The 18,800-nt window shown below is 36.5% G+C and overlaps 1 protein-coding gene across 1 annotated transcript in view; it reads right to left on the bottom strand.

The window, feature by feature from the left end:
• Positions 1-5,878: 5,878 nt before the first annotated feature.
• COP1 (COP1 E3 ubiquitin ligase) overlaps positions 5,879-18,800 on the bottom strand; it is a 301,460-nt gene continuing 288,538 nt past the window's right edge. Inside the window, exons 19-20 of the mRNA XM_037825287.1 lie at positions 8,201-8,245; positions 5,879-6,228 (exon numbers count right to left, since the gene is read on the bottom strand). Coding sequence (XP_037681215.1) covers positions 6,211-6,228; positions 8,201-8,245 — 63 coding nt within the window. The 3' untranslated portion in view covers positions 5,879-6,210. The remainder of the gene's footprint in view (positions 6,229-8,200; positions 8,246-18,800) is intronic.

Raw genomic sequence — 18,800 nt, 5'->3', positions numbered from 1 at the left:
AAAACATGTGCCAACCACTGGACTAGAACAGTGCTTACCACATGTAGGCAAATTTTTGTTGAATGAATCCACCGTGATCTTATTCATCTCTTTTGAGCAACAGCCCGTACGGAGCAGTAGCTGAGGATACCAACCAAGGGAGTCAACTGAGATATTATTAGGCTGCCTCTCCACTGAAGCTCACTGCAAAAAACGTTTCTGGGTGAAAACATTCTTTCAGCTGTATAAACAGGTATATAAATAGGTGTATAAAAAGGTGAATCTTTACATTTTGAGTATACAAGTAATTGCTTTTGTTTGCCTTGGTTCTTTCTCCTGAAAACCCTGAAGACTTTTTTTTTAAAACTCTGGTCACAGATTAAGCATTGGGGATAGGGCAAAATAGTTAAAGCATACAAGGAAATCCATAAAATCATCTTCAGAAAGATTGCCAACATTTTCCACAATTGATTAACCTCCTAATCTTTGAGAACTTTAACTTAGAATTCATGAGAACCCTTACTCCCCACCAACCTGGGCAATGGGGTGTTTGCATCTAAAATTGATTAGGACAAATGACTCACAGAGTAGTGAGGACAAATTAAAATCATATACAAATAGAAAAATTCTTTATTCAATAAGACCTCCTCTGATATTAAGAAGCTGTAATGAACTTAAGTAACAAGAAGAAATAAGTAATTGCAGGCACTTAGATATTTGAGTGACTGAATCACAAATTATGGACTTTTGATAACTAAACCTTATTTATTAATAGAAATGAGTATCATTCTCAGTAAATAGAATTCAGAGATAAATGTGAATTACAGAGGTTCATCAGTTTTTACAAAGCTACACAATTTCTTAGTGACAAAGTTGAGACTGGAACTTAAATCTCTCAACTGCATATGCTTTGCCTCTAGCTCTTTTAAAATGACAGCTGGAACAGATCATTGTGATTTACTCCCTGTGTACTCCTCCAGCTTCAGTTCACACTACTCTGTCTTGCACTTCATTTTGTATATTCTGATCTATCCTCACACCTTTTTTTTATTTTTAAGAAATTTTTTATCTTAAAGTAGTATTGGATTTACATACTACAAATTGCAAAGGTAGTACAGTTTCCATATACCCCACACTCAGTTTTCCCTACTATTAACATCTTACATTAGTATGGTATATCTACAGATTTGTTACAATTAATGAACTGATATTAACATTAACTCAAGTCCACACTTGAGACAATGTCCTTTTCTGTTTCAGGATCCCATCCAGGACACCACATTATATTAGTTATCATGTCTCCTTAGGCTCCTCTTGGCTGTGATAATTTCTCAGACATTCCTTGTTTTTGATGACTTGACAGTTTTGAGGACTGGTGGTCAGGTATTTTGTAGAGTGTTCCTCAATAGGAATTTGTCTGATTAGACTAGAATAATGAATTTTGGGAGGAAGACCAGAGTTAGAGCGCAATTCTCATCACATCATATCAAGGGTACATAGTATCAATATGACATATCACTGTTGATGCTGACCTTGATCACTTGGCTAAGACAGTGTTTGTCAGGTTTCTTCACTGTAGAGTTACTCCTTTTCCCCTTCCTTTCTATATAATACTCTTCAGAAGAAAGTCACTATGTGTAGCCCATACTTAAGAAGTGGGTAACAACAAAAGACAAACAACCCAATCAAAAAATTGGCAAAGGACTTGAATAGACATTTCTCCAAAGATATATAAATGGCCAAAAAGTACATTAAAAGATGCGCAACAACACCATTAGCTATCAGGAAAATGCAAATCCAAACCACTATGAGATACCACTTCTTGGCAATTATTTAAAAAATGGTAAATAACAAGTGTAGGTAAGGATGTGGAGAAAGAGGAGCCCTCATGCACTGCTGGTGGGAATGTAAGAGTGCAGCTGCTGTGGAAAACAGTTTGGCAGTTCCTCAGAAAATTGAAGACAGAATTACCATATGACCCAGCAATCCCACTTTTAGGTACATGCCCAAAAGAATTGAAAGCAGGGACTTGAACAGATATTTGTAAACCAATGCTCATAGCAGCATAATTCACAAGAGCCAGAAGTGTAATCAACCCAAATGTCCATCAACAGATGAACGGATAAACAAAATGTGCTATAGATACACAAAGGAATGTTACTCAGCTGTAAAAAGGAATTAAGTTCTATAATAAGGATGAGCCTTGAAGACATCATGTTGAGTGAAATCAGATACACCAAAAGACAAATATTGTATGATTTCATTTATATGAAATACCTAGAATAAGCCAATTCAGAAACAGAAAGTAGGATTACAGGTTACCAGGGATTTGGGGAGACAGGGAAAGAATGGGGAGTCATTGCTTAATGGGCACAGAGTTTCTGTTTGAGGTGATGGACACGTTTTGGTAACGGATGATGTGTTGGCAGCACAATATTGTGAATGTAGTATCACTGAATTGTATTCATGAAAGTGGTTGAAATGGGAAATTTTGTGTGGTGAACGTTTCCACAACACAACTTTTGTTTCTAAAAGTGCAGTTATGTTCCACCTCCTTGAGTGTGGAATATCTAAATAAATTATTTGGAATTCTGCATGGGAGATTTGTCTCATCCCCAATTTTATTTATTCAATCATTTATTTATATTAGTTGGACTCATGGCTATTTGCCACTTTGGATTATAATCCAATATGACTTTATTTTGTTGCTCAAATTGTTCCAGCTTTGGCCACTGGGGGCTATTCATGCCTTTTTATTTTCTTCCCTTGGTCTTGAATGTCCCTTTGATTGGTATAACAATTCTTACTTTTTTTTCATGATTCAGTTCAAATGTTACCTCCTCCAGGAAAATATTCCTGGCAATTACCCCCATTACCAGTCCTTAATCTCCCACCATTTTGGCTTATCTGTGTACATGTAAAGCTCATGTCTACCATGGTACTTATCATGCTCTGTGTACCTGTCTCTTGCACTAGACGATAAGCTTCTTGAGGGTAGGGATCATATCCTATTTTTTAATAACGTTAGCATGCAGCACATAATGCATCGCACAAAGTAGGAACTCAACAAATCTTCAGTCCAAGAGCCCAAGAGTGCTTAAAACATTAACCCTGAGCCACGTGTAATTGATAGCTAACCGCTCTGAGACGAACACAAGGTGCTAATATTACAAGTGATGATGTCAGCCTGAAACGTATTAGGCTCAGCATCTAAGACAACACTTCCAAATGTCTCATTTCTAAGTAAGGAGACTTCCTATCAATCCCAATTACATTTGCATAATTATATTAAAGGCAATGCCTAAGTACCTTTATATTTAGAACCAAGGCTAGACAGCTTCTAGGTTTGCTTGGCTTAAAGAAGTGGTGTACCAAAATAGCTCACCAACGTTTTGGTCATCAGATTCCTAAGTGACTTACTCCTTGCTGACAATAGCATAACTAAGGAAGAAATAAATTTGCTGAGTTATTTTTGTTGTTGTCACACTTATTATGAGATAATGACTTAAAAAATTAATTGAGAATCTTCCAAGAGATAAGATTTAAGATTGTGGTAATCTCTATTATCTGAAATAGGCTTTTAGTTTGGTTCATACTACCACCCTGATCCAAGCCATCATTAACTCTTTTGTCTGATAACCTTCCTAACTGCACTCTTGCCCCCATCTGTCCATTCACCAAAAATCAGATGTCATTCCATTTAACCCTTCTTAACTGCTTTAATAACAAAGCTGAAATTCTCAAGAATGCCCTAGTAGGCTCCACCCTATTGGACCCCCCACTTCTTCAAATTTACCCCATATTTTCTCTTCCTGGCCTGCTAATGGTCCAGCTATATGAATCACCTTTCTGAGATTGTGGCCCAGTTCCATAAACTTTCTGATGTCTAGTAACTAGCTCAATCTTCTTACCAATATTGAATGTTTCCTGTATATTAGTTTTTCACCTGAGAACAAAGACAGGGGCTCTGTCTGAAAAATGCCTATAAATCCACTGAAATGAAAACTAAACTGAAGCCCCCAAAGCCATATTTTTCTTGAGTAAGAAGTTTTTTGGTTTTAAAATGTAGATCTTTAACCATTATTGAAATATGATGTTATTTTTACAAGGAATAGTAATATTAGTTTGATCTTGACATCCTGAAGAGAATAACTCAAATTTAGAAGATGGTTTTTCATTATTTACAAGAAAAAGAGATAAATTTATATGAAGCAATGCCTACTTCAAATAATGACCTATTAGAAAATTGATTCTCTCCGATACAAAAGGCACTTTAATCCTTCTAAACATGTGGAACCCCCACAATGTCTACAGTTGCATAAACATTCAGACTAAAACAAAATAATAATCTTTGATTTAATTGCAGTAACTCTTTGCATTCATCACATTTTGATGATTTTCTGGGCATATCTACTATTAGTTGCCAAAATGAATAATTTCCATTTGAATATTCTTTTTAACATCTTTGCAAAAGTTCGCTAATCTTGGAAACAATGGCCAACTATTATTCTGGTTGGTGACAGGTGTAACTTCTGGATGATATTGGCCTTTCCTTAGAATTGAGTCCAAACACTCATCATATTCTTAACTCTCATAAGTTTGTGAAATGCAATTCACTCGAAGGTCTGAAAACTGAAGTTTCCCCTAAATTTGAACAAACTCATTTGGTGGTAAAACCTGACTTGAATTGATGCATGGCCATTTTTAGCCTTTATTAATCCCATATAATGCAAACATTCATACATTTTGCTACAGAATTATTAACTTGTTTAATTACAGTGTTGTTTTATGTTGTTAGAAGATGTGACATTAACATATAGTATATGTACTGTTCTACTTTTCTAAAATTCAAAAGTCTTTGATTCTAGAACACATTGGGCCTCAAGGGTTTCGGATAACAAAATGTGGACCTATAGTAAGTTTCAATAATTTTTGGTGGAGGATATTGAGATATTCTGATAACTCTCTTCATTCATATCTTCAGCAAATGTCTATTTCTATATTTGCAGAGTTTAATTATGTTTTTATCTTTTGTGAAAGTGTTTAGACTTTTAAAGTAAGTCTTCACTTTACTTTTGCTGACCTGCTGCTCTTTTTTGACTACTTTCTTCCTTTTACAACTTGAAAAGGATTTACTAAATTAGCTAGATAATCTAAGAGACTATATGGCTTGAAAATTTGCATAATGGGACTTCAAACCCATTTCCTCTTAGTCAGGTGTCTGTAAACCACAATCTGTGGTCCAAATCTACCTTCCCCCTGTTTTTATAGCCGTGCCCATTTGTTTACATATTATCTGTGGCTCCTTTTGCACTACAATGGAAGAGTTAAGTAACTGACAGAGAGGTGGCCTGCAAAGCTTAAAATAGTTACTATATTGTCCTTGACAAAAAAAGTTTGCTAAGCCCTGCTCTAAGTCATTGTTCAGCCCAGTATGGTACGATGAGCTACCACTATCTGACAGCTATGATATTTTTAAAATAAGTTGCTTTGGTCTACATTTAGGGCTTACGGTATGTATATATGACATTTCAAAAGCAAAGGCTTGGCTAACTGTTATGGAGATGGAAATTCCCCTTATGTGTGAATGCGGTCTCAACAGGTCAAAATTTTATATCCCAGGCCAGATTCGAGGGGCTGGAGTATGGTACTTCCTGATGATATAAATCTGTTTATAAGGCAAATTTATTACCCTTCCACCTACTGTAAACATTAAATTCACTGGAGGGAATCTATATACTTTATATTTTATGTTGACATGCTGCATAATTCCAAAGAATTTGGGAAACAGGGACCGTACAAATTATTCACTGGTACATTATTCTACAGTACATGTGTAGTACTACTACTTGAAAAGAATATGTCTCGCCACATTTGACAAAAACTTTCCCAGCTCAGCTGTGGCTCAATAAACTTTTATTATTTTTTGTTATTTATTTTTATTCAAAAGAATTTATTTCCCTATCACAAAAATTAGATAACCACACCACCAACAGCAGCAAAGTCCATGGAGTTACACTGATGGCAGAGAGCTCACTGGGTATTCCCAGTGCCCCAAAGGTCATAAACGAGGGAAAAAAAGAAAAGGAAAAAATACTCAAAGCAAAACCAAAACCCATGATGACTCTGGGGAGAGATATCACATGATAGTTTCTGTTTCTTCTCTCATTGCCAGCTGCAGATGTATTTCAGTAGGACCAAGTACAATTTAACTTGAATAAACCAATCTCTTCATACCAGCTCTAGCACCTAATTGGGGGGAAAAAGGGGATCAGTTTAATAAAATAGTTTTAAAGTACAGATGGAACTTAATGAATTTTCACTACATTTACCAATGGAGAACCCAATCAAGCAAATTTTCCCCAACTGGTAAAATATCAAAGAATTTGAAGGGATTGGACATCAATACTTTCTTGCTTTCAATTAACAGTTACATGAACTCTTTCAGATTAGTTTTCTTCACAGTTAACTAGGTAAAAAACATAAAACATATGGATAAATGAAACAGATGATGCTTAGCATGGATGTAACATTTTGGAATACATGCTGGTATTTTTTGCATATTCTTAAGAAAATTTTAAGTACTTTAATCTGTATTTTCCATTGAAAAACGGTTTATATTTAATAGTTATCAAGGTATGGGGGGCTTATATCTTGCCTTTTACTACTGTTTATTCAATTTTCTAGTCAATCATCTGATGTCATAATGTTTTGTTAGTTTATAAAAAGAGTAGAAATGGTTGAGAAAGGACACAGAGAAACATATGAAGACAATTATGAGAAACTGTCAATAAGAATACATTAGACGGAGGCTGCAATTTTAGGTGCTAAAGATTTAAATGTGTAACCTTTCCCTTCCTACTCTTCTAAGGCCTGACTTATCCTCATGCTTCCATAATGCTTTTGGTCTTTACACCTGGCAAGCAGGCTACTTAACATAAGAGGCCAATGCTACTGAAAAAATCATAAAATTTGTCACTGAGATTCTAAGAACATAAATAGTTCTGAGCTCCAGTAGGTACACTAGCAATCCTAGTAGCCTCAAAGACAAAATGTGTTGAAGAATAAGGTGCAGCTTTTTCAATATGTATCATGCCATGAGAATAAGATAAAGAAAAGACTGAGAGACTACAGAGATTCACTTAAAGATTCCAAGATCTTCTAAACATCTTGCTTGATGCTTCCAGAATCCAACAAAAGTCAATCAGCTTTAAAGCCTGACTTTCATTTAAGCAGCCCTTGGTTCTCTACAGAGAAACTAGCAGCATAGAAGTGGAGACAACCATACAAATTAATTTTACCAGCTAACAGTGCAGTTCTGCTTTGAGTCTGTTCATTTCATCTTCATAGGACAATGTGTTAGGTTTGGATGTGCTCCCTTGGATGATGAGTCATTCTCCTCTTAGGAACAAGTAAGTGGTAAGTCAAAGGAACTCATGGCAAAAGTAATGCCAAGTAGCAGTGGAAGTAGATACATAACAAAATAAAATACTTCCCGATGTTTTCTTATCAACAGAGAATATATATGTATAATATCAACAGAGAAAAAATAGGTACCCTCAGAATAAATTAAGTGCTAATCAAACCCACATACTATAAACCTAACCCAAAATGGTGTTTTGTTTAAAAAATTCATTGCTTAGAGCTCAAGATTTCTTTATCCAGTGTATTGTGCCGAATTGCTAAATCTCCAATGGTACAATTATATAAAATTTTAATTTCCTTGAGCTCCTGACTACAAAGAAAAGCAAGTGGAAAATGGCATTTGTGACTAGCACTATGTGCCAAGGGACATTCAAATTTTCAGATTACAGTAATGGCATGATCGCATGTTCAATCAATCTTCATTTGATTACTTAAATCTGTGAATGCCTGCTCTATCTTGGACCTTGTCCAGCGAATGACCTGTGGGGTAGTTGCACTGGCATAATAGAAGGCAAATAGTGCATGGCCCATAGTAAATACTCAATAGTTTTCACGTTTTTTTTCAGTCTGACCATCTATCAATCCATTCAGCATCCATATAACCGTCTAACAAGTACTTTTATCTTCCCCATAGTAGCAAGCTACTTATATTTTGGCCTCCAATCAACCATTTCCAAGGAGGGATTCATGATTTGGAATGAACTCTAAGGCTTAGCACAACTATATATTTCCATGATCCTGCTATAGTCTAAAAAATGGATATGAGTTTAAAATGGAGAGGTATTAAATTGCTTACCTTAATTGTACCCTGACTGTTAGCAGCAATCAGCACATTGGACTCCTAGAAAAGAACAAGAGCTTTTAAAGTACAGAGAAGGATTTTCTGGAGGACAGTCCAGGAGAATTTCTTCTTCATCCTCCTTTTCTTCACATCAATGTTACACACCAATAGAATCTAAACTGGAGAACAAACTTTAATGTGGTTTTAACTATGAGTTTTAAAAGCAAAACACCATATTTTGAAGATTAAGTTTTAATTAAAAAATATAAAGTTGGAAGCAGAATAAGCAGCTTTCAAACTGTAAAGAAAAAAAATAAGGGAAACAGATTGCCGATGGAAGGAAAGCCAAGAGAAAGTTTGAAATAAAACACAAGAATAACTTGAGAAAAACAAAGTGAGCAATCCTTCCTCCCTTCATTCATTTTCTCCCATAAAACACCAGTAACTGATGTAAATTTGGTATTAGGGAAACAAGAAAATGGGGATATTCATTTGGGAGAAGGAAGGCTATCTTTCTCTTTAATTATTTATCACTTAGCATATGCATTTTTAATAATTGTGGTAATTACTTGAAAGAGAGTGCATGTAAAATATTTTTTATATTCTAAGCCTTAGGAAAAAACTATTTTTTGGAGAGAAGAATGATGGAAAAGGAATGGACAAGACTGAGTTCACCAGAAAGAGTCTCAGAAAGTAGCAAGAGTTGAGACAGGCCTCCTGTTGTAAACAGGGGGTTTAACAGGGCTCTGGAGCTTGGAAATGTATAGAAGTCTTTTGCTCTTCAGGGCAGGCAGCTGACAGGAGCTGAACAGATGGCTGATGGAAACACTAAGTCCAAGCGATAGGTATGAGAATGAGATAAAGCAGTCAAATGAAGGATAGGATCAGCCTGAATATCCTTTAGGCTTCATGACTAAATGATAAGGAGAAAGTAAACTCTTGACCTGTACACTGGGAAAGTTATTCCACCTAAGGTGTGCTACAGGTTAGTTACTGTGATATAAGCAATCTGTGCTTTACGAATGCGTACATTTCTATTTAAAAATTTTCTTTCTGATTTCTAGTAAAGCTACTTTTGAAAAATGCTCATATTGTTATTATTGTCATAAGAGGAAATAAATAATTTCTTCCCATAACCCAAAATTTTTATGGGATCAGAATACTCCTTAGAGGTAACAGCAAAGATCAGTTTCATCAAGAAGGAATAAAAACATGGGGTAGGCATGGGAACTGCTGGTCTCTTCTTGGATGAGGTTTTCCCTTATATCAGTATATGTATTCTTGAAAACCATAACTTGGATAAATATAGTATTCATTATTGGAATTAGCATAAATATCCACTTTGGAAAAGCATGGGCTATTTCTGGGACTTAACATGCATATGGGGAGCAGGAAGATAAATTTGAGATTTGTCTAATCTTTTGGTTACCTGAGTTCAGAAAGTACTTGGAGTGGGTGATGGGTATCCTTAAAGAGTATGATAAACCACACTGAGCCAGTTAAGGCAGAAATCCTATGCCTGTCTCAGAAAATGTAATAGTACAATGCAGATTTCCTTCTTGCAAGAACTTCAGACAAGCTCTTTGGAAAAGATATGTGGTATCACAACTGCCACCAGAGGATAAAGAAATGAATCTCCTGTGAATACCATCCAGAAGTGTAGCTGAAACTAGCACTGATTAATCTAGTTGCAGTTTGAGGAGAGGAAGGACTCCAGTCTCCAAGAAAGTTATTGCCAGGTTCCACCATCACTAGAGGCTGCTAACCACCAAGAATTGCTCCCTCTGCTACAGGAACATATAATGGCAGGACAATGAAAAATTTACAGCCCCAAAGTCTCCATCTCTTTTTGCCATTGGTTATGGTCAGCTTTTAATATAAAGAAGGAAGGCAGAGAAACCTGGTAAAGATGAAGACTCACTTGCTCACTTGGCAGGGTTGGGGGCACTTCTGTCAGATACAGAGATTATGAATTATGTAATTCAACCTTCTGATTCCCGGTGGAAGGAAAGCTTGGAAAAGTGTGCTATATTATCAGACAGTATGACTCTTCAAAGAAAATCTATTCCTGGGACAGAACTGGGAACATTTGAAATGCAGAGCAATGTGGTGATACTGAAGAAATAGGGTCATTGTCTAGGTAGATGAACCCTTAAGAAGGGTTTGAAGTTTGTAGGATTACCACACTAAACCAAAGGAGAAGGACATCTGGTAACTAATCAACATGAATAAACACTGCCTTTTTGTAACCTAAGGACTACTATGGCATTAGTAAATGGTGTCATATTAGATGTCAACATGGGGTTAACTCTTAACACTTTTGCCTGTGGAAATAGACAAACACCTCATTTGTAAATAAGCCAACACATGGGGTGATTGCCCAGTTAACAGGATGTTCTCAGAATTCTCAGATGAATTCTCAAAACTATTCAAGGTAACAGTAAAAGAAAAACAATGAATTTACAACTCAGTATGTCCCCCTCCATCCAAAGAACATGTACTTGCAAAAAAGTGATTTAGGATTAAATTATTTCTCTGACAGCCAGATATTAGCTTTATATTAACTTTTGCATGCCAGAGAAAAAATAAAACCATATATTTTACTTAAAGCACAGAGGTCTGGAAATGATCCGTACAAGATTATTATTACAGGTTTTGAATGATCCATGTTTGCACTTTGAATGACTGGTTAATTCCCACCTGTAGATGTAGTCTGCCAGAGCCTTACCATAAACAAGTTCTGGCTCAAAGGGTAGTTTTTACTTGCTAAATAAAATTAAAATGCTAGTTAGTAATTCTCATTATTTTTCCCTATTTTGGAAACTGGCAGTTTTGTTACAAAACTCTCCTCAAGACTAAGTAAATAATTTATCCATTGTATTCATAAGTTAAAAAACAACAATGGGAAAATTAGCAGCAAATCTTTTATAAAAACAGAAGACTAGAAACACACACACAAACATACACCAACTTGCTTAATAAGTCCGTGATACTGTGTCAACATATATTAAACCAGAACTATAGCAATGCTGGGCTAGTTTTCTCTTTATTAGCTTGCCTATAAAAGAGCTGCAACATCTAATATATTATAGTTTAGAACAATTTGAGAAACAACAATTATTCACTGAATTGGCAATTGGAAGATTTATTCCTAGACATAGGCATAATTGACTTAAACGTGAATTAATTTTACTGTAGATATAAATACATATAAAACAAACAGCTTCCATTTCTGGCCATAAATGTACTAGACTTGCTCTTTCACTATAAACAACTGGAAAATTGAACAAAATATATAAAACCTCAATGGACAACAGGAAGTACAGGACTAGGATCCCTGAGAGAAAGGAGACACAAGAGGTGAGTCCTCAGTTTCTGCTTAGAAGAAATGTCCATACTACATAGGAGGAAACGAGAAACCAAACAGAGCATAGAGGAATATAAGCTTAAAAACAAGTATCAAAAAAGTTTATCTGCAAAACATAACTTTCTGCCAAAGCAAACTTCAACACTCACAAAAGAATTCAACAAAATCCAGACATTCAGCAATGAAGCATCAACAATGTACAGCATCCAACAGGCAAAAAAAATACATGACCTGTAAGTAGGCAAAAAAGATCAGTGAACAGAAACAGATCCGGAAATGACAAAGATAATGGAAGTAGCAAATGGGGATTTTTAAAGCAGGTATTATGTTCAGAGACTTAAAGGAAACAATTAACTTCATGAGAAAAGAAGTGGAAGACATAAATCGAACTAAATGGAACCTCTCCACCTGAAAACTACACTATCTGAAATGAAAAATTCATTGGACAGGCATAATGTTAGATGAGTGACAATAGTAAATTTGTCAGTAAATTTCACAACACAGGAGAAAAATTATCCAGTCTGAAGCAGGCAGGGGTGGCAGGGAAGGAGACTGAGAAAACCAAAAAGATTAAATTTTACTGACCTTAAGGACAATATGTGATCTAATGTATATATAACTGGAATCTCAAACAGAGAAGAGGAATAAAAGAAATATCTGAAAATACAAGGGTAAAATTTTTCCAAATTTGAAAACTATAGACCCACAAATCCAGGAAGCTTAACAATTCCCAAGCAGACTATGACACAAAACACATTAAGACACATCATAATTGAAATGATATAAATCAGTGATAAAGATAAAATCTTAAAAACAAGAAGAATAAAGACACATTACATAAAGAGGAACAAAACCATCATTTTGTCACCAGAAAACAATGCAACCCGAAAGCAATGGGACAATATCTTTAAGATACAAAGAAACCTGTCAGCCTCATATTTTTCAAAAATAGAGAAAAAATACACTTTCAGATAAACTATAAGATGAAGTCATTTTTTTTTCCCCAGCAGACCTGCACTATAAGAAACTGTTAAAGTTCTATAGGTCATAGCGAGGTATGGAGTTTAGTTAGTCATCCAGAATAACTAGTAAATGGCCAGGAACAACTAGTAAATACTCTGGAACAACTGTTGGGGGACATCCGTGACTGGACAAACATTGTACACCAGCCTGGAATGTGTGGAACAGCTGAGATCACAGCACAGAACTGTAAGTAAAGCTCTCCAAATTGCAGAGCTGGCATCCCGCCCCTATCAGCTCAGCAGGATGAGCTGAAACACTTCCCCCTGGAAAAAAGAAGCTGGTTACCTGGAGCAGGGGAAAGTAAGTCAACCAAGCTCCAATTGTGGTTTTAATTAACAAATTTGGACTACTAAGCTACAAGCACAGATAAAACTGGATCAAATAAGAAAGGAACCTAAGTATCCTCCCAATAGAGAGGAGGTAGGGCTGAGGGGAAAAAAATACATAAATAAATTAAAACAGAGCCTTTTGGAGATGGCTGAGCTCTGAATACCCGAAAACAGCTGTGTTCCAAGAAAAGGGGAACAGAGAACCTGGTACCAACACTGATCCACCAGCAAAACTGGGGGGGCTGGGGACTGGCTCTGAAAGGGGGCTTCTGCTCTTTTTCCCTTTTTTCCCTCTCATTCTAAGCAGCTCATTAGAGAAAGCCACAGGCATTTTCAATGTCAATGTTAACCCAGGCAAGGGTGGAGTTAACAGAGTCAGACAGACAAAAGAGGAATTCAAGTGTGGAAGGATAACTCCCTAAAGGGCGTATCTTCCCTAAAAAATGCGGGTGGGGGAGGATGGGGCCCAGATCAAGTGGCTGCTCTCCCTCAGAGAATTCAGACCTCAGTGCCTGGTGGCAGGGGAAACAAATGAGAAACAACTTGAGCTTGGCTTCTGACACCCTTGGCACCTGGCCAGGACAGGGTCCACTGAGAATTAAAGGGGCTGCACCTCTTTATACCAGTTGGGAGCTGTAGGCTGATAATTGCTATCTGCTGGACAGGATAGGAAAAGCACTGAGTCTAGAAGCCTCACAGGAAAGTCTGACAACCTGCCCCTCAGGGAAACTTGATACTGATTACACTTTCCTCCTGAGACCTGGACCAGTCTGGTCTGGGAAAATCTGATTGGGGTAATCAAGGAAATCAGATAAGGTTTCTAGATAACCACATTTGGAAAAATGAAGATATTGCCCAGTCAAAGGAACAAACTTACACTTCAACTGAGACACAGGAATTGGAACAACTAATTACTAATCAAACAAATCTTCTAAATCAATCCAAAAATCAAATCAACAAGCTGAGGGAAGATGAAGGATATAAAGAAGACATTTGGTGAACATAAGGAAGAACTTAAAAGTTTGAAAGAACAACTGACAGAACTTATTAGAATGAAAGGCACAATACAAGAAATGAAAAACACAATGGAGACATACAACAGTAGATTTGAAGAGGCAGAAGAAAAGGTTCATGAACTGGAGGACAGGACATCTGAAATCCTATACACAAAAGAACAGACATGGAAAGGAATGGAAAAATGTTAGCAGTGTCTCAGGGAAGTGAATGATGACAAGAAGCACATGAACGTGTGTGTCATAGGCGTCCCAGAAGGAGAAGAGAAGGAAAAAGTGGTAGAAACAAAATGGAGGAAATAACCACTGAAAATTTCCCATCTCTTATGAAAGACACAGAATTACAAATCCAAGAAGTGCAGCGCACCCCAAACAGAATAGATCTGAATAGACCTATACGAAGACACTTAATAATCAGATTATTAAATATCAAAGACAAAGAGAATTCTGAAAGCAGCAAGAGAAAAGTGATCCATCACATACAAGGGAAGCTCGATAAGACTATGTACAGATTTTTCTGCAGAAACTGTGGAGGTGAGAAGGCAGTGGCATTATATATATAAGATACCGAAAGAGAAAAACTGCCAACCAAGAATTCTATGTCCAGGAAAACTGTCCTTCAAAAATGAGGAAGAGTTTAAAATATTCCCAAACAGACACTGAGAGTGTTTGTGAAAAAGATACCTGCTCTATAGGAAATACTAAAGGGAGCACTACAGGCAGATAGGAAAAGACAGGAAAGAGAGGTTTAGAGAACAATATTGAGTGATGGTAGCACAATAAGGTAAGTACACTGAACAAAGATGATTGTGAGCATGGTTGAAAGAGGAAGGTTAGGGGCAAGTAGGACAGGAGAAGAAAAGATAGAAGTTAAAGACTGGGAGGGTTACAACTTAGTGAAACCCAGAGTGGTCCATAATTGTAATTAAAGGAACAAATATGTTTTTATATAAGGGAGAACAAATGAATGTCAACTTTGCAAAGTGTTAAAAAGGGGGTGGTATTGGGGAAAAATACCATCAATGCAAACTAGAGTCTATAGTTAACAGTAACATTGTAGTATGCTTCCATTAATTGTTAACAAAGGCAATATAACAAAGCTAAATGTCTGTAAGAGAGGGATTTAAGGGAGAGGTATGGGATTCTTGGCATTGGTATTGCTGCCTGACTTTTTTGTTGTATTTGATTTCAATTTTACTTTTCTTTTATTGCTTTTTAGTTGTCATTTTTTTCTTTCTATTTCTTTTGCCTATTTATTTATTTATTTATTTATTTATTTATTTATTTATGCCTCTTCCTCTTTCTTTGTGGAAGAAACGGAAATGTCCTTATATAGACAGCACTGATGAATGCATAACTATGTGATTATACTGGGAACCATTGATTGTTTACTTAGGATGGAATGTATAGTGTGTGAATAAGACTGTCTAAAAAATAAACACAGGGTTATAAGTGCTGGATAAAATGTGGAGAAAGTGATGTACCTAATCACTGTCGGTGGGAAAGGAGAATGTGCAGCCCATCTGGAGGGCTGTGAGGCAGTTCCAGAGGAAGTTAGGTATGGGGTTGCCATATGGTCCTGCAACGTGGTTAGTGGGTAAATACTTGGAAGAACTGAAAAGAAGGACACAAATAGACATTTGCACAGTGGGTTTTATGGTGTTAGTATTCACGATTTTCAGTGGTTGGAGGTGGTCTAAGCGTATGGAACAGAATGGAAAACTGTGGTGTGTACATACAATGGAATACTGAGCTGCTACAAAAAGGAGTGAAGTTGTGAGGTGAGCAGACATTGAGGACACTATGTTGAGCGAAATAAACTAGAAATGAAAAGAAAAACATTATAAGGCCTCAATAATATGGACTAACTATAATGTGTAAGCTCTGAGAATTGAGTCTGAGAGCATAGGTTACAAAGGGAAGGCTTATTGTAAAGGTTCCTAGACTGTAAGTCTTAACAGCAGTTACATCTATTTCTAAGTTGAAATGGTTATTTCTAAATTCTGAGATGCTGAGCTCTTTGTGTATAATCTCGTCAGTCCCTGGAACTTTGGGTATCTGTGTGACACCTGATATTCAGAGCCGGAGTCCAGCATCTATGAAGGTCAGCATTACCCCATACTGCAAATATTAAGGAGTCTGAAAAAAGAGATCAGACTTCAACTAGAGACATGAACAAAATGAATTTGGCTAGGACTAAGATAAATTAGACTAAAGGGTAAAGGATGATATTGATAGTGTTTTTAAAACTTCAACTTCTGTGTGAGACCAAAGGTAGGGAGGTTTATTAGGTGCAAAATCTATATTTTTTGTAACACACTATAGAATTTAACTTGAATGGTCAGTTTTTTCTAACAACATAATTACATGGAACGTTGAATAGCAAGTGAAATCTGGTTGGTTTGTACAGCTTAGTGTGACGCCCCAATACATTCCAGAGTAATTTGGGCAAAGAATAAAGATCCATTTGCAAAGCCCCCTTGAGGGACTGGGGGAAAATGTGGGAATATTAAAATTCCCCACCTGGGGAATTAATGATATTCTCACAAGCATTGGGGGCTACCAAATTAAAAGGCTGAGACCTTGATCTTGGGGGCTTGCCCTTATGAAGTTTGTTACTGCAAAGGAGAGGCTAAGCCAACTTAAAATTGTGCTGAAGAGTCACCCCCAGACAACCTCTTTTGTTGTTCAGATGTGGCCTCTCTCTGTAAGCCAACTCTGCAAGTAAACTCCCTGCCTTCCCCACTACGTGAGACATGACACCCAGGGGTGTAAATCTCCCTGGCAACTTTGGACATGCCTTGCGGGGATGAGCTTGGCCCTGGCATTATGGGATTGAGAGAGCCTTCTTGGCCCAAAAGGGGGAAGAGAAAGGAAACAAAGTTTCAGTGGCTGAGAGATCTCAAATAGAGTCAAGAGGCCATTCTGGAGGTTATTCTTATGCAGTATATAAATATCCCTTTTTAGTTTCTATGTATTAGAATAGCTACAAGGAAATACCTGAAACTGTTGAACTGTAATCCAGTATCCTTGATTCTTGAAGACAATAATATTATAACTATGTAGCTTTTATCTTGGGACTGTGTGATTGTGAAAAACTTGTGACTGACACTCCCTTTAGCCAGTGTATGGGCAGATAAGTAATAAAATAAAGACAAAAACATATAAATAATAGGGAGGATATGGGGTATGGGATGTTTTAGGTGTTTTTTTTTTTAATTTTAATTTTTTCTTTATTTTGTAGTAATGAAAATGTTCTAAAATTGATTGTGGTGATGAACGCACAACTACATGATGATACTGTGAGCCATTGACTGGATACTTTGGATGGATTATATGGGGTGTGAATATATCTCAATAAAATTGCATTTAAAAAAATCACACAGCAGAAGAGACAAGGGAAGTGGGTAAGTCACTTGGCCTCTACATTCATCAAAGTAGACTCTTGGCTGTATCTCCAAATAAGCTTACTCATATAGTCTTTAAGATACACCAACTGGACAAAGGAAGAAGACGTTCATCACACAACCATAACTTGGGCTCCCCGATGATACAACACTACCTATAGTATAGGATGACTGTACATGAATATTTTTCTAAAGTTTGTGACTAGTAACAATATATTGCATTGCATCTTTTCTAAAGAGTTTAAATTTAATATATGTAAACAAAAATATTCCACAATTTAAAAAATCCTCATTTTAAAATTCTTCTTTTGTTTTAATATACAGTAAACCTTAAAAATGGAAGTGGCCTAGGTCTCTCTTGACATCTGAGAAGCCCTACTCTCAACCACTTGGAGTCTTCATCTTTTCATCTGAAAAAACGAGAAGGTTGAGTGAAACTACCTCTAAAGTCCACCTGGGCCTGGCATGCCTTTAGGGCACCAAAGCCACCATGGTTTGCCATTGCCTATTTGTCAATGCTCTATGCACCTGTGAATGTTCCTTTAGTAGAAAGGAGGAAGAAGGAAAAGAAAGTGTCAAGTTCAAATTCTGATCAGCCTCACTGAAACTTCCTTTTAAGTTTTTAGTGTATTGAAATAGCTAGAAGCAAATAGCTGAAACTGCTAAACTGCAACCCAGTAGCCTTGATTCTTGAAGACGACTGTTTAACTATATAGCTTACACTGTGTGACCATGTGATTGTGAAAACTTTGTGGCTTCCACTCCCTTTATACAGTGTATGTATTCTTATTCTTTTTTATGTGTGGCAATGAAAATGTTAAAAAATTGAATGTGGTGATCAATGCACAACTATATAATGGTACTGTGAACAACTGTACACCATGGATGATCGCATGGTATGTGAACATATCTCAATAAAGTTTTATAGGTTAAAGAAAAACTATACCAAGTAATTAATAGAGAAGGCCACAGAGAGAAAAGCTGCAGGGAGCAGTCAAAAGCTGGAAGTTCATGGAATCCACAAGCAAAAGGAGAACACAAGGCCATGTGCATTACCATGTGACTGAAAAGCTAAGGAGCCCCAAAGATTGCTGGCCAGACGAAGACACATACCAGAGGACAAAGTGAGCCTTCTAGTCTTTGAAACTGTGAGATAATAAATTCCTGTTGTAACCCAACCCATTGTATGGTATTTGTTTTACCAGCTAGAAAACTAAAATACCATGGCAAATACTAATTGTAGGAAAGCTGGAATAGCTATATTAATATCAGACAAAGTAGACTTTGGGACAAGAAGTATGGTCAGGGATAAATAGTGATATTTCATTATTAAATAAGGGTCAAGGTATCAAAAATCCAAAATGAATATATATATATATCTAATAACAGAGCTCAAAATACATGAAGCAAAAACTCATAGACCTGAATGGAAAAACAGATAACTCCACATTTATGGTTGAAAATTTCAACACTCTT

The sequence above is a fragment of the Choloepus didactylus genome, chromosome 2 (assembly GCF_015220235.1).
Source record: "Choloepus didactylus isolate mChoDid1 chromosome 2, mChoDid1.pri, whole genome shotgun sequence".
NCBI classification, from domain to species: domain Eukaryota; kingdom Metazoa; phylum Chordata; class Mammalia; order Pilosa; family Megalonychidae; genus Choloepus; species Choloepus didactylus.
Note: the sequence above shows the minus strand (reverse complement) of the source record. Positions and strands in the feature narration are given on the sequence as shown.